Source organism: Meleagris gallopavo, chromosome 20, assembly GCF_000146605.3.
Source record: "Meleagris gallopavo isolate NT-WF06-2002-E0010 breed Aviagen turkey brand Nicholas breeding stock chromosome 20, Turkey_5.1, whole genome shotgun sequence".
Taxonomy (NCBI): domain Eukaryota; kingdom Metazoa; phylum Chordata; class Aves; order Galliformes; family Phasianidae; genus Meleagris; species Meleagris gallopavo.
Genome location: NC_015030.2, coordinates 169,786 through 196,298, shown reverse-complemented (window position 1 = coordinate 196,298; position 26,513 = coordinate 169,786). Strand labels below are relative to the sequence as shown.

Here is a 26,513-nt window from a genome sequence, read left to right as displayed (position 1 = left end):
CAGCTCCAGTGTGACCATGACTCAACAGCATGGTGTTCACCACACTCCCTTCTGTAGGCCAAGAGCTGCTCCACACAAATCTTCTGGGCTGAGAGAGTTTGCAGCCATGTGTAGATCATTTTAGATAAGCAGATCATCTCATTAAATCATTTGCATGAGTGTCACATGGGAAGCTGCCCACATCTTGTCAGGTCTGGCCTGCAGGCTGTTGTTTGCCTGCAAACTGCTTGCATGGAGAGCTGGGCTGCCTGCATCACAAACCAACAGTGCCACAGCCTCAGCTGCACATATCTCCTCCTGGGAAGGCTTCTTCTGCCTCCTCATTTTCCTTTCTCTCTGCTTACCTCAGTGGACTTTGCATTAGGCTCAGTGTCTCAGAAACTAAGGGGTCTCATTCTTTTCTCAGAGTTAATGATGAAGAGGAATGTTGGTTCTGCTTTTCGGTGCTTTGGTAGGACTGGAGGTGTTGCTGGTGCTGGCATGCACAGATGATCCAAGTGCTGTTCACTAGGTCTTGTGCAAAATATGGGCTCCTGGGCTTTGCACCTAGAAAGATGGTGATTCCCGGAACAGAGAGGATGAAGTTGGCTGCACCGAATGGGGTGGCTTTGTGCTGGACGAGATGTGGATCTCTAGAAATAGCTCTTTTGTGACTCTAGGATGAGAAATATGAAAGCAGGAATCGCAGTACTCTCTGTGTTAGCACTGATTGATGCTCTTTGAGTGTGTGCATGAGTGTCCCTGATTTATGTAATGCTGTTAAAGTCACATGCCTGAGCCTCTTCCTCCCTTCCCCCTCGTGCTGCCATGTGCAGCATGGCTGCTCCTGAGCTCTGACAGCACCACTGGGTTCAGCAGATGTGCCCTGGCAGCTGGTGAACAGACATTCAGGAGATCCAGACTGTTTCCAGCCCCACTGTCAGCCTCTGGAGCAAATGAATCTCAACTCTTTTTCCCCAGTACAGAAGTTGATTTGCCTTGCAGTGCTGGAGGATCCAGTGGAGGGGAGAGAGCTTCCCCCTCTCCATGGGAGGGAAGCATGCTGAGAAGGTTACTTGGAACTGCTGTGCTCAGGCTCTTCCCTCACTGCTGGAATGGAAGGTTTCCTGCTCACCAATCTTACGCAATCTTCTGCTGTTTTTTTTTTTTTTTTATCCCCTTACAGACTTCATGCTTTACCCTCCCTGCACCAGGGAAGAGCTGTTGCACCCTCAGCATTCCTCAGAAGCAGTTATGTGTTCAGGGTGCTGTGATGCCAGCTCATCCAGCTGCTTGCCACCGGGACGTTCTCTTTACGCCTTCTCTAATGCCTAGTTGAACCAGTCAGAGAGCAAGGTCTGAGTGGGAGGTGATACTGCAGACGGTGTTATCTTCCAACATTCAGAAGCCGGTGCATTGCAAAGGATTCATGTCTGATGTCACAGCATCTCGGAAGAGCAGATTTTTGCACAGGGATTTTAATCTGCTGAACCTGCCCCTTCACACATGGAGCTGTGTGCTGTGTCTGCTGGTTTGGATGTTTGAGAGTAAACAAGTAGCGAGTTCTGTTTGGTACATCTATCCCCTGGTCCTTTTGGACCTCTGATAATCCAGACTATTGTCTCTCTTGTGTGTTATCTGAATAGAAGAGCGATCACCCTTTGTCTTTGGCAGCCTATTGACTACCCGGCTGAAACCCATACCACTCTTTAGAGAGCTACTGGTTGAAAATTTCAACTGAGGAGAGATTTGCAGTCCAAACAGTTTCTTCAGTTTCATTGTGTAGAGACAAATGTATTTTATTTCTGTGATAGGGTGCCATTGTCCTAAATTGTAACACTGTGCCTGAATAGCCTCACCCCCCCACACTCCATGTAACTCTGCATTTAATTCCCACATCAATAGTAGTAAAATCACTCTACAGGAGTGGCTGCAGTGGGAAGACTGTCCCTGCAAGGATTTCAAGCTGCCATGTGTGCAAGCAGCAGGCATTGCCTGGATCTTGGCAGAAATTGGTGCAAGTTTCTCCAAATGTGTATGCACAGGCCTTTCTGCATCACCCTGCAGGAGCTAGCATCTGTAGTCCATTCTATTCTCTGGATAACTGGAGAGACTTTGTGCAGTTACACTGCCACAGCTGCAAGAAGTGAGACCAGTAATGCAAACTGTAGAGATTAGTGGTAAATCACCAACGCTGCAGCCTTGCAGGTCTGTAAGGTTGCCCTGGACTTACTTATCAATAAAGAAAAGCCAATGTGGCCTTTATTGATGGATACTCTGTTGAAGTTATCTACTACCCAATCCAAGGGTTTTTTTTAATGACTGCTATATGGTGAGAGGCTAAAGTTGCACAAGGGGGGTTCAGGTTAACTGTTAGGAAGCATTTCTTCTCTGAAGGAGTGGTGAGGTATTGCAATGGGCCCATGGGTGTGTGGGAGTCCCCATCCCTGCAGGTGTTCAAGAAACATGCAGATGTGGCTCTGAGGGATGTGGCTTAGTGGGAATGGTGGGTTGCAGTAGATGATCTTAGAGGTCTTTTCCAACCTCAATGATTCTATGATTCTGTGACGATCTGTTTGTGTTACCTTGCTATCCAGTGCTCATGTAGGGTTCTGTTGTGTTCCAAGCTGTCGCTTTCAGTCACTCGGAGATGTATGCCAAAATCAGTGTTCAGTGCTTTTTTTAAAAATAAAGGTGATGTGGGCTGAAACTTTTGCCTTGCTCTGTGCGATGGAGGGCTGCTGGGTGGTTCCATTGCTTATTTAACAGTGTAGTTCCCAGCACCTCTTGGTGTACACCTCTGCTGAGAAATGCAGCACAAGAATTGTTAAGACTGTTCAGCTTCAGTGCAACTGCCTGTTGCACTGTCATGAGCAGTTTTACCTGCCATGTCAGGTGCCAAGCAAACATGTTTAGGTCATAATTTGTAATCATTGCTTCTCCTTTGTTCACATAGCATGCAGCTGGAAGGGCAGCTTGTTATAGCTTGAAAAGCAGTACATCTAAAATCCTTATAAATACCCCCTTTTATTTTAACAAACAAGTTTACAGCTAAAACTCTGATAGAGCCTGTACATCCAAGCTGTGTTATTATGCTCTTTTTGTCATGTAAATTACAACTGCCTAAATCGTCTTATCAGAATATTGCCAAGGAATTGATCATTGCAACACAGGACACAATTTTTCATTTGTTGTAAGTTTTTTCCTTGACAATTTCTACATACTACTCTCAAGGTGAGACATTTATTTCTAAGTTTGTAAGCCCTCTTTGGTATTGAATCATTTTTTTTCCTGTCTGCTTGGCATCGGCTCCAGCAGTAGGAAGGCAGCTTCTTCAGTTGAAGGAGTTAAATATGTCACCCCAGAAAAGAGCAAGACAGATCTGAAAGCTGTTCCTGTGAAACTAAATTTGATCTCGGCCATGCTTCCTGTTTAAAGAATTTCTCTTTCAGTGCAGACCATGCTCAAAGCATCCTGAGAAAAAGGAGAAAAAGGTTTTCGGCTCCAGAGATTCCCTCTTTGAAGAGCACAAGATTAAGGATGAGACCCATAAGTTACAGCAAAGTTATTAATTCTCTGTATTTTTAAACAATATTATGCTGGAGAACAGTAATAGTAACATTAAATGAATATTAATGAGATGACCTCCCATATTTCCCACATAATTCAGGCTTTGTTTTTCTTCACATAGTGAGGTCCTGCAACTGTGCAGGATTCACCAGGGGAATGAATACCTTCTGCAATCACACCAACTATTCTCTTAATCCAGACAATTACAGAAACATGGGATGGACAACAGAAAGCTTCTGTGGCAGGAGCACCTCTGCACCAGAGAAGGTGGGGAGAGACAGAACCTTAGCATGAGGACTGTGGGAAGGTGGGAAGGGTCACAGATGCAACACAGATCCTGCTGATCCTCATTCGTCCATCAGCTCTCACTGTTCTCGCTCAGCAACTGGCCCTGTGATACTGAGTCCAATGTGAGGGATATTGAGGCTCAGAACTTGGTTGTCCCCTTGGTGCCATTGCCTGAGTGGCTTTGGCAGGATGGAAGATTGGTTTGATATGGTTTGGTATGGTTTGGTATGGCCTGCCCTTCGATCCTCTTTTGCTCTTTAATCCTAGCCCACATTTGGCAGCAGGCCTGTGCAGCCCCTGCAGCCTCCCTCTGTGAATCAAGTGTCTTAGCAGGAGGTGACTGACTGTTTTCCTGGGTGGCTTTCTGCAGGATGAGCTTGCAGGATCACCAGAGCCTGTTCAAAGGGAATGCTGGGAGTGGGGATGCTGCAAGGCAGCTCAGTGCCTGCTGGGTCTGCCCCTAGGGCCTCACAGCCTGGACTCAGGGTTGCCCAGCTCCTCTCTTGCCTCTCTACAGCTTCAGGATGAGTCCAGCTGAGCACACAATCTAGAATGAAACGGGTCCAGCCAGAACCAGGTTCCTCTGAGGAGGAGTTTGGAAAGCAAGGTGTCCATTCTAAACCTTGCTCTGCATAGGAGGACCACATGCATTTGACAGCTCTTGCTGAGGGAGCCTCACGCCTTATTAAAAGCTACAGAGAGAGGAGACTGTTAACCACCACCTCTTGCAGCACGCGAGCAGCTCGAGGGCGGGAAGTTGGTGATATGGCTTCTTTTGTTCTGAGAGGACTCAAACTTAGAGCTCTCAGTTCCTGGGGAGCATGTTAGGTGTCAGGCTCCACACTAAAAATCCTCCTGCTTGCCAGGGAAGGCTGTCTGTGCTGTCAGCAGGCAGGAGCCCAGGGGAAGCAAAAGGAAAGCAAGCAAAGGGAATCCAGGTTGACTGCAGGTTTGAGGGCTGTTTCTGCTGTTATGATCCAGTGTAGGCAGACAGGCGAGCTCTGGAGGAAAAACTTCTCAGTCTAACATGCAGACAGTGAAATATAATTTCACCTTACTTTACTTTAGAGAGACAAAACAGTTACATTGCTTTATAGTCAGATGAGAAGGAGTTACATCTGAGTTGAGCTCTCCCAATGCTTTTTCAGATGTCCTGGCTGGAAGGATCTGAATCTTCCATTTCTCACCAGTGGTTTTGGGGCACAGTTGTAGGCACCTGCGTTCACTCAGATGAACTCTGCAGTGCTGTACCCAACTGGAAGGTTTCACCAGCTGAGTGTTGATAACCCTGCACACAGAACTCTATGACTCTCTTCATGAGAAGGCACACTGAAATGCAGTTTTCATGTTTTGCCAAGCTGTTCTTCCTATTGCTAACTCAAAGTTCTGGAGCTTGAGAGAGTTGCTATCAGTCTGTTGTTTGAATTCAGCATCTGTTCTATGTTGTCATGCTTCTCTCCTAGGCGTGAGGCCAAGGCTGCCATTTGGTGTCCTGAAGGAGGTGGGACTTGCCTGTACTTGCAGTGCTGTGCTGTGGCTTCTGACTCCTTTCTGTTGCAGCAGAACATGAGAGTGCAAGTAGTTTTTTTAGAAGACAGAAAGTGTCTCTTAGGTATGAATCGTAACCATTTTGTTTTCTTTTTGTTTTGCTTTCATTCCGTGCCTGTGTCTCCCTGACATGGATATTCAGGCAGCGTGTTCAGTCCCACAGAAGACACAGAGGAGTTGTCCTGCGGACTTCATAGAACAGAGTAGTTTCAGTTTTTAAGGGACCTTCATAGATCATCAGTTTCAATTGCCAATTCAGGGCTAACCAAGTTAAAGCACCTTACTGAGGGCATTACGCAGACACCTCTGGAACCCTGACAGGCACGGGGCGTCAGCCACCTCACTCAGAACCTGTTCCAGTCTTTGACCACCCTCACAGTACAGGGCTTTTTGCTCAAATCCAGCCTGATCCTGCCCTGGTGAAGCTTTGTGCTGTTCCCACATGTCCTATCATCAGTTCCCATTGGTTCTCCTCAGCAGTTACAGACAGCAATGAGGTCATCCCTCGGCCTCCTCCTCTTCAAACCATATAACCCAAGTGTCCTTGGCCTTTCCTCACAGAACATGCCTTCCAGCCCTTCTGCCAGCTTTGTTGCCCTCCTCTGGATGCTCTCCAGTGCCCTGATGTCCTTTTTATATTATGGAACCCAGAACTTCACAAAATACTTCAGGTGAAGCTGTGACAGTGGACCTTCATGCACAGCTTCCATAGAGAAGTGGTTCAGAAGGTAAGGTACTCTGAAAAGGGCAAGCTGCTGATAGTGATGACTGACTTCTCAGGAGCTTTCTTTTTTGTGTATTCCTTTGAGGGCATTTATCTTGCTCCTAGATTAGCCGTATCAAAAGCTGTGTTGCAGTGCTTCTCTGCTTTTTCTGCTCTGCACAGCACAGCAGCTTGCTGCCAGGAAACTTCTAACCCTCTATATCACATTCATTATAGATTCAAAATAGGATACTTTTCACAGAAACACCAGTCCAGGCCTTAAGAATCCCATCTAAAGCAATGAGATGTGATTGCCAGACTCATCAGAATTTGCTTTGTATAATTACAGTTTTTTGCAAACCCCAGCTTCAGACTACCTCAACTGCAAGTAAGGTTGTGATTGCTGTGCAAGTTGTTCACTTGTTCATGTGGAAAGGGTTTATAGTCTAGGAATTATTTCTCTATACCTCTTCAAGGTAATATTGCCACATAAGAACAGAGGTTGGCCTGTGGATAAAATGCCATTTACTTAGTGTTAGGTGTCATCCCATTTGTCTTAAAACATTTAAAAGTTAAAATATATATTTCTGCTAATCAGGTCTTTATAATGAAAAGGAGAAAAATACCTGGGGCTATTGATGTGAACAGTATTAAAAATTCCATTTTGGAATGAGCTGTATTAGATTTGGATATTAAGTTTTGGATATCTGCTTGAACTTGGATATACAGTTACTAGACTTTTTTTTTTTTTTTTGGAACTTCCTTTTGTGTTTGGTTATTCCTTCTAAAAAAACAGCCACTGAAGACAAAATCCATTTTCTTTAGGACAAGATTATTGATCCAGGAAATATTAATAGACATTATTAACAGACAGAATAATAGCAATATTTCCCTGATTTTTATGGACAAAAATGAATTTGCAAATAACCTTCTCAAAATTTTACTTTTCAAGTTCTGAAATCTAAAGCTAGGATTCACAAGTTTTTAATTTTTTCCTTCTATCATTTTTTATTACAAAAAGAGACAATATTAATTATCTAATCTCATAAGAAGTATTGTATCCCGTTACCTAAAATTACCATGTCTTAATGGAAATCTTTTATAAATTTCACCAGTATGTCAAACTCCATCTGGGATTGTGGGTTTATCTGATTAAGTAGCATAAATTTACACTCACCATATAAACAATCCTGTACATACCGACTTATTTAGCCAGTGAATAAAGTTATATACAAAATACAGTCTGAATATCTGTTATATTACAGAAAAGCATCCCGGGATGTATTCCAGTATTCTAAAAATAGATGATAACAAACTTGATTCTGGGCTTATTTACAACTGGACTGAACAATTGTTTGAAACCCGGGGATGGACGCAGTGATCCTTTCGTGTTCCTTCCAGCTCAGTATATTCCAGATGCATTGTGATTTGTGATTCTGTGCTGAGAGCTGGGTAAGGTGATGTGAGGGAGGATGGCTGCGGAGCCAGTGCTGCTGCTGCAGCTCTGTGCTGGAAGCAAGCAGCTCTGTGTTTCAGCCCTGACAGAAACCTTCAGCTGCTGCAAGCGTGTGTGTGCTGTGGTGCCCGAAGGCTTTGGCAGGGACCACTATGTTGCACAGGCTTAGTACAAATCCAAGGTTGCTGATCTGCAGAATCCTTTGAATAACACAGCACAGGCTTGGATCTAGGATCATAGCTGCCTCAAGCCAAGCTTTTACTAGGTTTCCTTAAAAACGAAGACTTTGTATCCCTGGTGCTCAAGTGCCTTCATTTCCAGTGGCATTTCCGATGCCTTTATTTATGTGGGCTGGGAAAGTTCTACTGGATCACCCCAGAAGCTTGTCTCCTTCAGAGTGGGCTGAAGAGCTCCTCTTGCATTTGGCTTGTTAAAGCAAATGAAACATGACCAATCTCAGAACTGACTGAGAGCAAAACTGCCCCAAGGCCCACTGCATTCTTTGAATCTGTTGTGTTTCGTGTCTCTATGGGGAAATATTACTGGTTTGGCTGATGGTAGTTGAATGACTTGTATTTTTTCTTAGTATCAGGATTAAAGAGAGGTAAAACCCATGCCACAATGATCTCTAGGGCCTTGTTTTCTGTTGCTCTAAGTATAAATGGTTGTTCTCTCAACCAAATCCATTACCCTCCTAATAAATTATCCCCTGTAGGACAGAAATGTTAAACTGTACTGTTAAACAGTTTCTCAGTAATTGCATAATTTACGCATCACAGGCGTATGGAAGAAAATGGTTTGTGATAATGTTATTAAAGATTGCAGTACGCATGCATTCAGTAAGATTACATACCCCCCTCCACTCTGTAACTTTCAGCTCCAAGTGTTGGCATTTCCTTACATTAGGTATTGTTTTCTTCTCAATACACAGTCCCCTACTTTAAAAACTATTTCCATTTGCAATACAAGTGCATACATTCCAAGCCACCTCAGGGAACATCTGCATAGTGTGATTTTTGAACACACCTGCCCAGGGAATGCATATGTATCGTGCTATAGTCATAGGCTCTCTCCTTTGCTTCACACAAGGCTTGATAGTATGTATATCATTTCTGAAAAGCAGTTATCTGGTCTATTTTTAAGGAAGTTCAAGCTGAATCTTTCTGCCTGCAACTGAAATTCATTTTTATCCTACCTATTATGAACAGGAAAATAAACCATGCTTTCTCTCTTTTTTTTTTCAGCAGCTTTGTGGCATATCTGAGATACTCCCTCTTGCTTGTTCCTCCTCTATATTAAACAGCCTTTCCTCTTTCATTTCAGGTCATTTCTTACAGGTCTCTGGCTTTTACTCTGTTCTGGATGACCCAGTTTTTCTTATCTTGAAGAATGAAGTTCAGACTTTGGCACATAATCCAGCCTACCAGGTCCATATCTCTCAGGTGGCAGTCTTGTTTTTCATCTCACATTAGTGCTCAGGCAGGTGATCAGACTCATTTAACAGATCTATCTGTGACAAAGTGGTGTAGGCTTTTAATTATATATTTTTTCTCTTATCAGAGTCCATTAGTAAACAATTTATTCAGCTTTTGTTCTAGAAATTGTAATATAGACTGGCTGCTTCATGACTCCATCTCCTTCTTCGAGTTCTATAAGTGATATTGCGTGTTTTGCCTTTTTATGATGTGCCCCATCCTGTGCACAACCTCTGAGCCGCTGTTACCCAGAGCCTCTGGGAAGCACTACTTCCCAGCAAAATAATTTCATACACACATCACTGACGTACTGGTTGTCCATTAGCATACCCCTGCTTTAAGACTGGCCTTTTTTCCAAGAAGTGCTTCTGTCCTGTGTAAATCAATTTGGGATGAAGCATCCTCATATACAATCAACTGGAGGCTTGAAGTCTGGACAAATCCGGTTGGGAATGGTGTGTCAAGAGGGAAATACGGCAGTTTTGAAATGGGGACTTTATTAATTTCCTCTAAATCAGTATTAGTGGAAGAGAGCAGTGACTTGACAAAGAGGTAGTCCAGTGATGTGTTCTTCTGAGGTTGTGCTCAGGGTGGGGCACATCATAAATCATAGATGACTGTTTCCCAGGATTTCCCTCCCACAGGAGGGTTTTTGGGGCTTGTTTTGTTGTACTTCCATTTTTTCGAGCTGAATCTTCTTATTTCCTGTCCATGTTTCTGCCTGCTCCACTTTATTGCATGTGTCTGCCCTGGTTGCAGCCGATCACCTCTGACTGATAGCTCCTGCTGCCCTGGACCTGCTTGGCTGCAGCAGCTGGTGCTTTCTTTCCAGTGCTTTTATCACTGCTGGTGTCTGCAGCCCTTCCTGCTGCCTGCATGTGCTGGGTTCAGTGTTATTCCCCCATACGGATTGTTCGAGGACTAAATGAATTTGTACAGGTGTGGTGACCTGGATACTTTTCTCAGATAGAACTCTTGCACCGTGAAGTTTCATTTCAAAGGGATAAGCTGTGCAAATGAGATCTGCACTGCCTTTGGAGCAGTAGCTCTGAGGACAAGAAACTGAGGTTTATCAAATGCTCAAGGTTATGCTACTAGTTAGGAAGTATATGTGAACAGACCCTTTCATGTCAGTGGTGGTATGTCAGAGATAAGAGGCATCCATGTTGTCACAGATTGCCTGGTCTGTTGAAATGTCAGCTCACTTAACAGTGAATGTGGCATATGGGAAAGACCTGGGCGTCCTCTGTATCAGAAGGGCCAGAAGGAGGAGCAGAGCCCCTGGGCAGGAAAGCCTGAGGGAGACAGTGGCCATAGAGAGCACTATGAGGGTCCTTGTGGGCTGCGGAGGCACAGCCAGCCCTCACCTCATGGCCAGGCCCTGGCTGCTTCAGTACGCAGAGGGTCGGCTCCAGAAAGCTGATGTTACTACCTTTCCTGCACTTTTTTCCACACCTGTATTGGGAAGAAGTTTTAAAGTGAATAATAATATCCTCTCATGCCAGCAGGTGTCTCTGCCCATGGTGGTGTGCCTCAAAGCCCCAGCCCTGCTCTCACTGCCCATGTCCTGTCCTGCAGGCCCCTCCTGAGCCATGACTGGGATCTTCCCCCAGGGCAGCCAATGTCTGTCAGACTGTCTGGCCACTGCCTGTCCATCTGTCTGGCTGCTGCCCCTCCTGCCTGTCCGGACGCAGCGCATCCGCCTGTCTGCCCTTGGTGTGGTGGTGGGGCAGGGTGAGACATAGCCCTGCCTGGGGGCTCCGGTCATGGCAAGTGCCGGGCACTGCCTCCTTATCTCACCTTTTGTTTGCATATTTATGAAGAGTTGTACTGTTTGATAGCAGCAAAAACAACAGCTCAATGCAGTGTGTCTGTCCAAGAATGCTTTACGGCAGAGTTTCAGGCAAAAACGGTTACATTCCCCACGCCTGAGAGGGATTATGAGGGAGTGTGCAGGAATGTGCATCTGGCAGCACTTTGCCTCTTGGCCATTTCATTGTTTTCTCTGCATCTGAGGTTCCCGAAGTTATGGTTGTGGAGGGCCATTTAATCTAGGGAATATCAGGTCAGGGCTGCACAACAGATTTCCTCTGCAAGGAAGCAGCACTCCAGAAAAGCAAAGGACAATTGAAAATAAAAAGTCCTGTCCAGGCTGCATGCAAGAGTAGATGGGAGCTTTATTTGACAGGGAGAAGCAATTTTCATTTTAAAGTGCAGGAAAATGCAGCAGCATGCCAGAGCCTTAGTAGCTCTGCTGAAGTCCTTGGGCCAGGAACAGAATCTGAATCAACTATTCCAATTTTAGTTTAATTGCATAGATTTTGAGATAATATTTGTAATAAAAATATCTTTGTAAACATGCAGATCATCAACATAGGTTTCTCTGGGACTCAGTCTCAATATTCTTCCTAAAAAGAGAGGATATTTGCAGTCATTAAATAAGTAATTAAAGAAAAATACCAATCACTATCCCACACTGTTATCCTTTGGACAATCTCAGAATACCCTTTAACCTCTCTCAAAAGGAGAATACAGCTGTGGAAGTCTCAGCACAGACTCTTCCATGTTGCTTTCACTTCTTCTACTAACCTGCAGTTATTTACGTGCTACACAATGTTTCTGTAAATATCCCTTGCTGACAGATGAGGTGGAGCCTTAACTTTGCTCTGTGTGCTTATGTGTATATGCACCTGTATAATTTTAGGGAGAATCCCTTCCTTCCGAAGAGAACAGATACGAGCTGTGGGCTGTGACAGGACTATTTCCTCGTGCCTGGGAAGCTGCAGAGCACAGCAGCAGAATTGTGCTTATTAAAAGCATGTGGAGATGTCTGAGGGATGAAGCACTCAAAGCCCTGACACGACTGTGTGTGAGCAGTGTGTGACTACCAAGGAGTGCTGTGTAGATGCACTGTGCCCTTGAGAGAAGATACGTCTTGTGAGGTGACAGAAAAACCTACAGTTTTGTCATTATTGCTTTATTTTTACTTTACTAATTCTTTTTGCATCTTGTGTGTTGCTGGAATGGAAGAATGTTCATGCAAACCGTGAAAGCAAATGCCTCTACTGCTAGGAGCTGCCACGGTGGTACCACGCTCACGCTGTCCTGCTGCCATCCAGTGCCAAGCTGGAGTGGTCTCATGGTGCTGCTGCCATGGTGGATGCTGGGTTCTGTTGCCTGGCTCTGTGCTTCTGGGTCAGGTGGAGTGCTGCAGCAGGTGCTGGTAGTCCTGGGAGCTGTGGAGCACCCTCCAGGCCCACAAACTGGTAGGGGCTCAGCAGTGCGGGGAGGCAGGAGCAGCCCTCTTGTCTGGGCCTCAAGTGGGGCTCTGAGGTCCAGAGACGAAGTGTGGAGAGGTGCCATGCAGCAGGTCAGGGCCTGAGGCAAGGGATGGAAATGGAAAAGCCATGCAGTGAGCAAGGTGGAAGTTTCTCTGCCGCATCTCGTTTCTGTTTTTGTTCAGCTTTTTCCTATTTAAACAGCTATTAAACAGGTCTCTGTTTGCAGAAGTCATAGAATCGTTGAATCATTTGAGTTGGAAGGAACCCTTAAACATCATGTAGTGCAAATCCCCTGCAATTAGCAGAGACACCCATAGCTCTGTCGGGTGCTCAGAGCCCCGTCCAGCCTAACCTGCAACATCTCCTTGAATGGGGCATCCACTCTGGGCAACCCGTGCCAGTGGCTCACCACCATTATTGTAAAACAAATTTTCCAGTCTAAATCTCCCCTCTTTTACTTTGAAACAATTTCCCCTTGTCCTGTCACCACAGGGTTCTGCTAAAGAGTTTGTCCTCTTTCTTACAGCTCCTGTTTAGATACTGACAGGCCACTCTCAGGTCTCCCCAGACCTTCTCTTCTCCAGGCTGAACAGCCCCAGCTCTCTCAGCCTGCCCTGTTCCATCTCTGGGATAATTTCTGTGATGCTCCAACAGCTCCATGTCTCTCCTGTACTAAGGGCTCCCTGTCTGGATGCAGTGCTCCAGGTGAAGTCTCACAATGCAGAGTAGAGGGGCAGGATCCCCTCCCTCACCTTGCTGTCCTGCTTTGGATGCAGCCCAGGATACAGTTGGCTTTCTGGGCTGCGAGGGCACGTTGCTGGCTGATGTCCAGCTTGCCATCTACTAGTACCCCCAAGTTCTTTTCACCAGGGCTGCACTTAATCCTTTCATCCCCCACCTTGTTCTGGTAGTAGGGATTGCTGCAATTCAGGTGCAACACATTGCACTCAGATTTGTTGAAGCTCTTGAGGTTCCCCTGTGCCCACTGCTCAGCCTGTCTAGGTCTCTCTGGATGGCATCCCAAGCGTGCTGACTGCATCACAGCTCGGTGTCATCAAGTCCTGTAGCACTATGTTAGGGGTGACCGTAGCTAACTGTGAAACTGCATCTGATCCCACATCATTATGAATTTTGGCCCTGACTGGACAGGCTGAGCACATTTCTGTATGAGACGCTTGGGGCTTCGTCCTGGGCTGAGAAGAGTGTGTTCTGTCAGGACTTATGGATGAGGAGCTTAGCCAGGCTGAAGTTTCCCACAAGGTAAGGAGTGGAGGTTCTGAATAAAAACATTTGGCATTGTTCCCAGGTGTTTCAGTTCTTTAGAACCAGCTGCTCTCCCAGGGCCCCAGCAGCACAGAATTTGCTGTGCTGCCCAGCTCTCTGCCTGTTCTTTGCCTGCTGTTGTTGACTTCTCTGCTGCCCTTTTCCATGCTGTAGTCACAGTGCACTGCAAGGCTGTGAGAGTCATAAGCGCACTGAGTTAAGCAGCACAGGGACAGGCTGCAAATTTAGGCAGCCATGGAAGATGTCCTTTTTTTAACTGCTTCCAGTCTCCTTCCCAGTGTAGATCACCCAGAGCACACAGCGTGCCCCAGCTCCACGGCTGCGTCTTGAGCATCCAGTTGACTTCCGCATGTGCCATGCTCTGCAGTCCCTCAGAGGTAGGTCTGTCACTTCCAGCTGGACACAAGCAGTAATGCTGCAGCTGGCCTGGCCTGCCCTTGTGACTTTCCAGGCATATGTGGGATGACTCTTACAGTACAAGATTTTCCCAACAAAGGCCTGTTGTCCCAAGCTGCATAGGACAACAGAGCCCTTCAGAGTGCTTGGCCCTGGTGCTCTGCCTCGTACCAAATACTGATGTCACAAATGGAGCTGGAATGTGCTCTGGAGCACAGCAAGTGGAGGAGGATGCCTCAGGCTGTGCCGCAGGCTGAGCTCCAGGGGCTGCCCAAATGCTTACGAGGTGCTGGCAATGCCTTATCCCCAGTCTTGTAGCTTCTCCTACACATTCCCACATTGCTGCAATAACCCCTTCCTGGGGAACACTTAGGATTCAGGTGAGCCAGCTCATGGCAGCTTGTGCAGAGCTCTGGGTCTCAATTCCTATTGAGAAAATGGGGGTGTCATAGCTCATATCAAAGTTTGTCAGCTAAGTATGTGTAACAGCATGCAGAGCTTTGGCATGGTAATTGTGAGACTGGCCCAACTGGCCACACTTTAAGATTCTACGATCATGTTCTTTTGAGACAGCATGGTGGGAAGACATCACAGCTTCACTTCCTAATAACAGAAACTTGGATGTGCTGCTTGTTGGTGACCCAAGCTGGTTGTGTACAAACAAATAAAGTGTCCCCAGATCCCCATAGCCCATATTGGCTTTGCTAGCTGGGAAATTAGATGCAAGGTATTAAATCTGAACATCAGTGGTGAGAAGAAAAAAGAGGAGTGGGAGAGTGTTATCTTTATTATTTCTATTTGAGAAGGAAAAGGACTACAGGTATTTTGGAGAAATTCTGTGACTGCTATGGGGCAGCAGACTGCTGTGAGGGATTGCTCCATATTAGAGGGATGCAGTTTGACACAGCTGTGTTTGGGAATGGATGAGAGGTACTCTCTCAGTCCTTCTGGGCATTTTTGCGCTTGCCTCTTAAGTTCTGTGTGGTGTGCATATGTACCAGCTTCTCATGGGTGTCCCCAAAGCCTCACAGATATGCAGATATCTGCCTGTTTTCTCTTCACGACCAGGTGCCTTTGAATGGACGTAGAGCTGAGCTTCTGCAAGATGGAATGAATGTGAGGTGGTCTGCATCGATCCCCCATTTTCCAGGGACTGTAGCAGGGCACAGACACATGTCTCAGTTTTGTTTTGGATTGGGATTATTCCACCTCAGCTAAATGTCCTCCATGTCAGCAGCTGCAACCCCACCCCTGCAGGCTGGGAAGTGTGTGTGCACTGTGCCTGGAGCTGCTGAGTCTGGTAGACCAGCAGAGGTGAGGTTGTGAAAGCTTCATGTCCCCAGGTGCAGGCAGCAGCAAGGCTAAGCGTGTACTCACAGTAGGGATGTGACAGCACTGCACATATACATTACTTACATACATATGGCCAGCTGCACAGATTCAGACTGACAGAAACATTCAGCTCTCTCACAAACAGCACCAATAGTCTCATCCTTTCCCTTTTTAGATACATGTGTATACTTTTCACATAGACACACAAAAGCAAATGGATCTCAGACAATTCCCAGAACCTACAGCCCCTGCAAGGATCAGGACTGGACCTCCCGGGCCCTCAAGTAGCCAACTCAAATAGTTTCTGCAGTGTCTGGCCCTTACTCACAGCTGTTCTGATACCTGAGTATCATACCATCTTGATATGCAACCACAGTGTACACCCGTACTCTCATGGTTTCAGTTGCTGGCACTCCAGATGCACAGTGACTGAAGGTCCCCACTCCTGATGCTGGCAGTAATTAACCTCCATATATGCACACACACACTGAATAGAAAGCTTCTTTTCCAGGAACACAGCTGGAAATGGTGTTTTATAAAACGACAACAGGATGGACTGCAGTGATCAGATGCAGGTATTTTTCTGCGCTGGCTCTGCCCCAAACCACCTGAATTCCTCCTTTCACCCATCTTTGTTTTTTTCCCTAAACATCCCAGGACTTGCTTAGTCCTAAAGTGTGCTTTGCTTTCTTCTCATGAGCCCAAACCCCTAAAGACAGTACCATCTGTAAGATGGTCGACAGAGTCTTTCCACTGACTTGTGTTGATGATTTTTACTCCAGATGATAGAGCTGATTGCTTTTCTGCACAGGTCAGGAGCCAAGCAGAGTGCTCTGTTTCATTTGGTTTTGGGGTTCTACAGTTATCACTGTCCTGCTGTGTTGCTCTTATTGTTCCTCTCTGCTCCCTTGTGCAGTTGAGCCCTTCATCACAGCTGTGTGTCTGGTGGGCTCCTCCTTGGCCATTCATGCCTTTGGCCTCCCCAGACCACTTCAGAGAGGCTCCCCATTGGAGTGCTAGCTCCTGTTTCTACCTGCTGGGGCTTCCTGCATCTTCTTTCCCATTCTGTTTCACTATGGCCTGTCACTTTTCATACATAGTTCAGCTGGATGACACTAGCCAGGGGGAGCTGCTCAAAGAGAGCAGGGCAGATTTGTCTGGTAACTGGGTTAGCATTAGCACAGAAAGGAAAAGCAACAGGCCATCTATTTTATTATGGGTGATTCCTGAGCTTTCTGTGGGTACATTCATTATAGTATATCCATTATTGGAATACATGAGCACCTGTAGCTGTGGCCATCATGTTCTAGACAGCCTTTCTTAATCAGAGCAGGCTGTTCCGAGACTGCATTGCCTGCTATGAAGGTGGTAGGTACTTTGTTTCCCCTTTCTTGGTTGCTCATTCAGTGCCAGGACTCTACACTCTTGTCACATAGCGCTAAATACCATGACAGGGAAGCATTCTGGCTATGAACACACTGGAAAGAAAGCATGGGAGAGTGATTAACTTGCTTGAAGGCATGTTGAGAGCTCAGGCGGATCAAGAAGAACTAAAGCCAGCTGCTACACTGTTGTTCTGTGCACACTGTGCTCATCCTCCCGCCATGCCTGCTGCTCCCCACATCAGAAGCGCCTTTTGTTATCTTCCATGAATACTGTGCTCCCCAAGTCCAGACCCCACTCCTACACTCTTTCCCCACACTGAATCTCTCCCACATCCCATCTTCCTTCTCCCTCCTACTTCTTATATCTACCCAGCTTTGTTCTCCTCATCCAAAAGACCTAAAACCACTGCCAAGAGCCTCCCTGTACTTCTGCTTCGCAGAGGAGTGGACATTGTGTGCAGCAGGACCTGGGCCAGACTTGGTGCCGTGTGTCCCATGAGTCAGGATCCACTGCTGCGCACTGCTGCAACTTTGCCCAGCTTGTCCCCATACGTGCCTTGGTGCACCAGACCAACAAAGAACAACTGCACAAAATTGCTAACGTTAATTAGGAAGAAGGGGCATAGAAGAGAGTTTGGGATGGCAGGAAGGACAGTTATCAGGGCAGGGGATTTTTGGGCTAGGACAGATGAAAGCTGTCCCATTCAGCCGGCACGTGGGGTGTGTGCTGTGCATTCCTCAGCCTTGGCTCAAGCTGCCACAGGTGACACCAAGATTCCCTAACAGGTGGCACAGGTGAAAGGTGCTTTTCTCACTGAGGAAGTGGGTTGGTGTGGCAGAAGGTTACCAGGGCTGAGGTGCAGTGCTCAGAGAAGAAGTATGCCACCCGCTGGGCTGCGGCAGACAGTGGCCACATCTGCGTTTGCGGCGTCTGCTGAGTTTCTGCTGCAGAAGCGGTGTCTGCAGGGCCACCCATGGAGGGGCACTTCCCGCAGCAGCCCGCGCCATCAGATGCAGATGAACGGGAGTTGTGTTTGTTGCCATAACAACTGGGTGAGCTCATATGACCCATTCCACTTTCTAAATATAAATCTGTTTCACACAGTGTATATGACACCATGGAAACCAAATGTTGAGCAAGAAAGATTGCATAAAAATGAAGAAAACACAAAATGACTCAATGTGCTAGAGAGACTGGGCAGTGCTGGAGAGGCTCCGAGGGGCACTGGCGTTTCCGTTTGCCATGGTGTGAGTTGCATTGGCTGTGCTTGTGGCCAGCCTGCCCGTGTGGGGCATTTCTGGGGTGGGAGCTTCATAGCTTCATTCTGAGGGAGGGGTGCAGGTCTCAGTGTCTCAGTGCAGGCATCTCTACTGCTGAGGGTTTTCATGAACTTCTCTCACTAACAATCCTGTTTGAAGCATCAGCTGTACTCAGATGCAGACTCAAACCCCAGTTCTTTGGCTACACTGTATTGGTCTTAATTCTGCTTCACGCCATTGGACGCATAGCTTTCTCAAGATCAGTGTTTATGGAACTTTTAGCTAGACAGAAACACCAGCTCACTGAGGTCGTTACAGAGCAAGCTTTTTCTCCCAGGACAGGGGCTGTTCTGGTGCAGAGTTGTGGCAGCTTTTCCCTGTTATGTCCCTACATTCCTTCCACTGCATTTTGGTGATTGTTGCTCCAGCGATCCTCTGACACTGGGCAGGACACTGCAAGGACTTTGCAGCCCTTCTCTATACTACCAGGTCTGCAGCAGAAGTGCAGTATGACTCAAGTAAGTGGCAGTAGCAGGTAGCACTGCATTTTGTTCATAGAATCATAGAATCAGAGAATGGCTTGAGTTGGAAGAGACCTTTAAGATCACCTAGTTGTAACCCCACTGCTACAGGCAGGGACACATCCCACCAGTTCAGGTTGCTCAAATTCTCCAGGGCTGGGTGCTGTGCTTTAATAGGGCCATGCAGTCATAGAAGAACTGAATTTGGAAGGGACTTCTGGTGATCCTTGCTTAGGGTGTTCAGAGATTGTTTTGCCTTACCTTGGGCTGTGTGTATGGGAGAGCCTCAGGGCTGCACTCCTTTGGAGTGCAGTGTGAGGTAACGCATCTCCATGAGGCTTTTAAGCACACAGATGTTTCCTCTTGAGATCCCTCTATGAAGGGAAAAGGGGATTTCCTGCAGTTTGAAAATGGGAAGTGATTTTGTTCTATTGAGCAAGGCTGGACTCATCTCAGTGGATCAGTCAGCTTGGGATGGACTGATGTGTGTGGGCCTTTCGTTCTGTGTTGCCTTACTTGGCTGCATAAAATGAAATGCTCTTCTGCGGCTAAGACTGTGGCTCCTGAGCAGGTTATGACACACTGGGGTGGCTGCTCTGTCCCCTGGTTGTTGTCCTCTCCCTAACATCCCCTAGCTGATGCCCAGGAGTCAGAATCTGATGCTGGCGGAATGAGTCACAGACAGTGGTCAGGTTCATGTGCTCTGCCATAAGAAGCACATATTTCTGTTTCTACCAGAGCTAGGGCCCTGGATTAGGTGGGTGATCCTATAGAACTACTTTCTTAGGTTTGCTTTTGTTATGCTTTCAGTGGATGCTTTCCATAGAATCACAGAATCATAATAATTAAGATTGGGAAAGACCTCTAGGATCATCAGATCCACCCATCAATCCATCACCACCATGCCCACCATCTCCCACCCAGTCCTATCTTCTCCATTGTGGGGGCAGTCTCCTAGCCCCCCCTCCTCTCCCACCCTGCTCCCTGGCTGTGGTGCAGACGTGTGCCCAGAGTTCTGCTTTATGGCAACACCCCCCTGAATACTGTATTTGCAAGGAATTTGACTTTGGGGGCTGGTATACTTGTCTCTGCCAGCATCCTACACTTGGGAAATGAAAACTGTTTCTGAGACACAGGCTGAGAGATGCATTGTGACTTCATGGGAGAGACCAGGATGAGTGATTTGGTACTGAAGAGCTCCAGTTTTTTTAGATTCATTTGATATTTGATGCATATTCCCAGTTCCTTTTTGTTCTGCATGTATCAGAAGACTCCCGTCTCTGTGCTTCTGCAGACAGCACATGAAAACTTCTCCATGTTTGTCATGGAGAAGAAGGCCTGCTGGGCAGGTGGCTCCTCGCGAAGTTGCTCCTGCTGAATGGGTTTATGATTCTAGGGAATCTCATAGGACAGAAGCGCTTGTGTTCTTGGTTTTGAATGTTTGGAAAGACATATTGGTCCCCTTTCCAATCAGTAAACACAGATGTAGAAGGATTTTGCTGGGGTCACACATTCACATTGTTCACGTTTCCTGTTTCCTCCATGATGTACTGCAAACATCCTTTCCAGGTCCAAATCTGCCCCCCAGCACCGTGTAGAGGCTGGTGACATTCCCGGCAGTGACAGCGAGGGGAGTGGCATTAATTGTTTCTCCCAGCTCAAAGGCTCTGTGGGAGTTGCAAGATTTGAGAGACAGGAAGGGTTGCCAGCCCACCCAGCCCCAGCTTCTTCACGGCCGGATCAGGGGATTTCAGAGACCCATCTTTTCCCCTGATTGGAATAGAGCACTTCTTCCAGAAAGGGGAACTTAATCTTGATGGAGGAACTACAAGAAGTGAACAGCCCCCTGGTAAGTCATTCTAGTTGATAATTATCCCTGTGACTGACAAATTCTTTTTGATCTGAGCCTATCTAGTCTCAACTTCCACTCACTGTCTGCTCTCCTGTCTTTGCCTCCTGGTTCATAATGCACTCTGCTAATAACAAAACCTCCTGTCCGTACAGACTGTCCTCTATTGTGATTTACAGTTCTCATAAACTGTCCTTTTTGTTTTTATTCTCCTAAAAATAGTAACAAGAAATCAAAGTGATGGCACAGACTTGCCAAGCTGTCCAAGACAGGAGTGTACAAGCAGAAGTGCTTCTTTTCCTGTGATCCGAGTCAGGGGCAGAAGGTGCTCTTAGCAGGGGCTAAGAGCAGGGCTTGGGGAGGAGGGATGGAAGCGTGTCTGTGTGTGCAGTGCCAGCTTCAGAGCTGGGCTCTTGAACACCATCTGCCGGTCGCTTCCTGTCCCTGTGTTGCCTTCTGGCTTTGCTTTGTCTCCTACACTGTAAGTAGGATTGCCTACATTACATGCCAGGTTAGTCTGAACTCCTCTTGTGTGGGTGTGCAAGTATGGTTCAAATGTGATTGTGCTGATGCTGGAAAAAGGGAATGGTTTGGATGGCACTGTGTCTGCCAGGCAAAATAGAGTCACTCTACTGTGACTCTGATCTCCTGGCCGAGCTGGGACGGTGCGCTGTCCCCATGGCCTCCACAACACTCATTTCTCAAAGGATGCACTGCTGAGCCAGGCAAAACTACTGGCTGCGATGCATTTTAGAGCCCAGCCCTAAACGCTGCTGCCCCACACCATATGATCTGTCTCGGAGCTTCCTGCTATCTCTCACTGAATTCAGGGTGCTGAGGAGTAGAGAGTGAAACCAAGTTTCATTTCTTCTTTGATTCCTACCCTGTTCCTTTTTCAGTTCCTTTCTCCCCCTCAGAGTATCCAATGGGAGTGGAGCTGCTATGGGAAGTACAAGTGTGTGCAGGAGAGGACTCCACTGGATCAATTAGAGATTCTAATACAGAAGTGGCCCTCACAGCCAGAAGCTCTTCTTTTGCAGTCCCCAAGTTGGGATAAAATATGCACAATACTGAGCTACTGTTTAGAATCACATTCCTCACAAACAAAAGGAAGAGATCCACATATCCATAGTTCATGTACACCCAAGCAAACCAGTGTTTTGTTGTTGATTAGAATGGCATTTGGCAGTGCTGGTGTTTTCCCGATGTTCAGTTCTCTCTACTGTCATTCACATGGACTGCTGTGCTCTCAGCACTTCTGCATTTGCAGAATCAGAAGCAATGGTAGAAATATTAGCAACCCCAAAATAGAATTATAACTGCAAAACATAATGTTTGCATGCTTTTTGAAGTGATACATTTTGACAGAGGTCTGAGCTGAAACACTGGCTTAATTTTGTTCTTTATTTTTATTTTTCCACCCTAGTTTAAATGGTGGTCACACTGGTGTCCACTCTCTCTTGTCTGCCTCCATCTCTTGGCTTTTATTTAAGAGCACATCTGTGGCACCTGACCTCTGCCTTTGTTGCAGTCTGCCAGGGAGACCAGAAGCAACTGAAAAGGTCACTCAGAGGATGTTGGAGTAATTGCAGAGCTTTCATTAAGCAAACCAGTGGGTATCTGTCCTTTCAGGGTGCAGGTGCTTGCTGATGGTGTGAAAAGAAGTGATATCATGGGGCCCTAAAATGTGCCAAACTTTGTCTTGACCTTCTTGCTGCATGGGTACACTATTGGGCCTTATAAACAGAACGAGGAGCAGGGATGGATGTGATTTCAGCTCCAAGAGACAAAGAAGGTGTAAGGACAGAAGTGGGAAGTGTGCAGTAAGTTTATACAATTCTGTAACTTTTATATTCTGGAACAGAACCCAGGATGGGATTATCCTGAATTCCTCTTCAGGGGGTCATCTTGCACAGCTGAGATAGTCTATTGTAACTTTGTTATCTTCAAGGCTGAGCAGCGAATCCCAATCTGCTGCCGAACTCTTCAGGAGCTAGTAGACTCCTGCACTGTGGAATTTCAATTTTCTTCAGTATGCTTTTTCAAACAATAATGAGGGTCATTAATCCTGTGGTAGAGAGTGTTCAGGAGTTCACCCTGGAGTTGTTCCATTACTCTGTGCTTGTCCCTTGGAAAATGTTTGGAGAAGGACTAGAAGGACTGGTTTGTAGTTAAAAAAATAGCCTGGAACTGACTTGCTTTCCGTTCTGATCTGAACTTCCCTGCATGTGCTACTTGACCTCAAGCCTCCGAGCATCCTTCAGTCTTGGCTTTCTTTACAAAACTACCCATGCTTTGGATAAGGACTGTGTGTGGGCATAGTGCAAGGAAGGCCCTTCGGGAGGTACTTCTGTAGACAGAAATCAGCCAGCATTCCTCTTAACCATCAGCAGAGTGACTGGGGTAACTGCACTGATGGGGCACACTTGCTGAAGGTTCTTTTTAGTTCCCCATGCTTCATTCCATTAGGTGGAGCTGTAGAAAGGAGGGGGCTGAGAGAGACAGAAATGGAGAAGCTCCTCGGTGTGGCAGGGGAGAGCACACAAATAAGGAGCAGCCAAAGCCAGCTGGCACAGAAACATTTTTTGTCTAAGGTTCACATGGTTGGTGCTGCAGGCGCTGGTCTGCATCACCCGTGCAAGCAGCAGGTGCTCCCAGTGACATTGCACCTTGGGAGCCTGCAGGGAACTATTTTCAGTCCCGACTGAGAATAAAATGAAACAGAAGGTGATGGTGGGTGCTGTGTTTGTATGGCAGGGGCTGTGCGAGCAGGTCCTTTTTGTGGTGCCAAGACATGGCTGTAAGGAATTGGAAACAAGAATGTGATTTCTGGAGCTGTGTGGGGAGAGATATTACTGAGTGAAACAAGGCACCGCTGTCAGCAACCATCATGGTAGAGGAGAACTCAGATAACTCAGAGATGAAGCTGGGATACCAGATTCATCAACTTCGGTGTTTTCGTTAGTAGGATTTGGTGCTCTCACGGAGGGCTGTATGAAACACGGAGGTATTTCAGTGGCACATGGGGAGGGATCCCATGGAAAAGTAGGCATGGTTGTGTTAGTTTGACTAAGACAGGAATTTCATTTTGTACATTTCTAGGCAGAAGTATAACAATAATGAGAACGTTTGCCTTGGAGCAGGCTGATGTGTAAGAGAGGTTTCCCTGGCATGCTAAGCTGAGATCAGCAAAAGTAAATATTGAATAGCAACATAAACCGTGAAAGGGTCTGATTTCTCACATATACATGATTTCATTAAGCCTCAAAGAGCAGAACAGGGAACAGGAACAGATAACAAAGATCCTACTGATCAGTTGTGTGAAACACCGTGCTAGCCTCAGGCATGCAAAATATTCATTTGAGTCATGCACTCTATAGAGCCACAGAATCGGACTCACAGAATGGCTGAGGTTGGAAGGGACACACAGCATCAGTCAGGGTCATGCAGAGCACACTGCCCAGCAGCACATCCAGGCAGGTCTGAATATCTGCAGGGGAGGTGCACCTCTGGGCAGCCTGTGCCAGGGTTCTGCCACCCTCACACTGAAGAATTTGTTTCTCATATGCAGATGGAGCCTCCCGGGTTCCAGTTTGAGCCTCTTGTCCTGTTGCTGTGCACCACAGAAAACAGCCTAGCTCCACCCTGTTGATAATTCCCCTGAGATACTTGTGCACATTAATAAGATCCCCTCTATGTCTTCTCCTGGTCACACTGGGTCGGCTGTGTTTCCCAGGCTCTCTCTCTGCCCAGGAGAGGAGCTAAAATCTGAATCAGCAGAAGCACAATCTGTGCTGCAGTGTCAAGATAATACTTATCTCACACTGGTCTTGGGTCCACATGGCTGCCTTGCAGGCTGTGATCTGCCTTTACCAGATACCTGATGAGACACAAATGCAAGATCACTCTTAAGTTCAGTATACCTCCTGAGGGCCACTGCAATCAGAGTTTTCTCAAACTGAAGAGAAATGCAAAATATATTTTTGGCTCCAAAATCACTAACTGTCCCATTTGTTCTGTGTTGAAACAGAGTTGGAACTTCATGCAGAAATCAGATCTGTAGGAGAAGGGCACATCACAGTGGTTTGTTTTTTTCTAACAACTCTACTCATTTTGTCAGTGTTTGAGTATTATATGCAGCAGATGCCAAATGCTTTCCCTCAGTGTGGCTGCCTTTGCAGTCATTTCTTACCTCTCCACCATATCAGAAGGTATTTTTTGGATGGAGATTTGCTTCTGTTGAATAAATAATTCAATTTCGCATGTTCTTCCTTGTTCTCCTTTATTTCTAAGGCAAGGCAAACAAAACCCCCTAAAAATTAGTATATTACATGCCTGGTTTGCCGTAGGGAGTGAAAAAAAATACAAAGTGATGTTCTCTGGATGTGAGCCAGCAGGAGGCTGTTGGGCTCATAGCTGCAGCCCTGTGAGTCTGCGACTGGCAGTCTCTGGCCATGTATCCCAGATGTTGTCATTCAGCATCCCTGGTTGAAGGGAACAGACAGGGTTGAAGCCCTCTTTGCTGTTCTGACAGCAAGCTGCTGTAATTCCCTCGCTACCAAGGAAACACCAGAGCTGCTTGGAAGAGGTGATATCACCAGGTGTTACAGTGTCATGCCCTTTTTCTTTCCTTCCAACCTGAACCCCAGCACACTGAGACTTGCAACTGAGTTGTGAACTACTGAGGTGGCACTTGAACCCTCGTTGCAGTTCTGAGCGGCAGCATGATGCTTGTCCCCTTCTCTTCTTAAAGATGTGGATCTCTCCTAGTGAGCTCGATCCTAACCATCAGGATAATAGCCATATAAAGACATCATCCTGCATCCGCATGATATGGATGCAGATTGCATCTGGATCAGTAATCTATGCACTGATAATTACATACATTGTCAGTATTTAATCAGCATACTGATGAGTGTATTTCAGCATGCTGCTCCTTTTAGGCAACAGGGCTCTGCAGTTTCTTGACAATGTTTAAAGCTGATGGTGCCCCTGTAAATTACATTTGGACAGAACCTTTACGACCAGTGCTTTCACTTGCCAGCATATTCATGTGAGTGTAAATGAGAGTGCCACATGCATATCTTTCTTTCTCAGACAGATGATTGCTTTCTGCTTTGCACTTTATCATTTAACAAGAGTGCCTTTACTGGACAGGTCCAGTGCTTGTGGAGCATCAAATACAGAGGGGTTCCATTTCTCTCCCAAAGAATATTCTGTATCCCAGTGCTCCAAGGGAAGATTTCTAGGAGATAAATTGTGTTCTGGGAATAGGACAGATGAGAAGAGCAATGAATGGAACTCCTTAGGTGTCTTGCAGTCTGGAATGCTAAACCATATGATCCTTTTCCAGGTGTGTCTGGTTAGGCTTTACATTATCTAGATATCAACTTAAAGGATTGTGTTTTTTCTTTCTTTTTTTTCTTCTTTTTTTTCCTCAGCAGAAGCCCAGAAAGGCAACTCCTCAGCCAGGAGAAGATACCTTGAACGGCCATCTTCCCCCAGGCTGGCAGAGCTATATGTCTCCCCAGGGCCGCAGGTACTATGTGAACACCTTCACGAACGGTAAGTGGAGGCTCCAGTAGATGTGTCACCCCAGTTGCAGACATCTGCTGCAGGGAATTGTCTCTCAAGTTAGTTTTGATAAGAGCTACACCCAGAAGTTAGAAAAATGAATGAATGACCCTTCTGCCATATAAACTAGATCTAGTCTCTAGCCCTCTTTCATCTTAATTCTGATCATTCAAAGATATCTGTAAAGTAGAAAAAGCCCTGCTATGAATGAATTAGAATATAAAACATTGTAATGATGTAATTTCTACTACATTCTTTTATTTCTTTTTCCTTCAGCTGGAGATATGTGTATCTACATATATACATACACTTAGAGTTGTTTGATAGAATGTCTGGCATCACTAAAACTTCAGGGGAAAACAGAGATAGTTAACTGGAAAGTTGCTCAAGTCAAAGTCAGTTTCCCTGTGGAATCAGAAGAAGAAAAGCATGTGTAATGGGATATCAGAGATAGACCTTTCAGTCCATTTTCCTGTCTTTAAATCACTGTCTTGTTAATAGAGAAACAGACTTAACTCACATTCTTATCAGCAATTCAAGACCTGTCAAACTCGTATCACTTTGGCTTACACCATCTTACCTGCTTTTCTGGTCATGAGCTTACAACATCAT

At 46.2% G+C, this 26,513-nt stretch overlaps 2 protein-coding genes and 1 long non-coding RNA gene across 5 annotated transcripts in view; 2 read left to right on the top strand and 1 right to left on the bottom strand.

The window, feature by feature from the left end:
• Positions 1-26,513, top strand: part of LOC104913726 (myosin-7-like) — a 448,286-nt gene that overhangs the window by 307,455 nt on the left and 114,318 nt on the right. The window lies entirely within an intron of this gene.
• Positions 11,980-13,286, bottom strand: LOC109370519. Its single transcript, XR_004161708.1, has 2 exons — positions 13,199-13,286; positions 11,980-12,397 (listed from the first exon to the last, which is right to left on the bottom strand). It is a non-coding gene; the product is annotated as an uncharacterized LOC109370519 (long non-coding RNA).
• LOC104913722 (growth arrest-specific protein 7-like) overlaps positions 14,346-26,513 on the top strand; it is a 35,451-nt gene continuing 23,283 nt past the window's right edge. Inside the window, exons 1-2 of one of the 3 annotated variants that reach the window (XR_004161699.1) lie at positions 14,346-14,360; positions 25,769-25,892. Coding sequence is in view for 2 of the 3 variants with exons in the window: in XM_031556291.1 (XP_031412151.1) it covers positions 20,295-20,327; positions 25,769-25,892 (157 nt within the window). In the remaining variant the exon portion in view is untranslated. Of the gene's footprint in view, positions 14,361-19,944; positions 20,328-25,768; positions 25,893-26,513 lie in introns of those variants that run through there. The other 2 variants (XM_031556292.1, XM_031556291.1) reach the window with 2 other exon arrangements.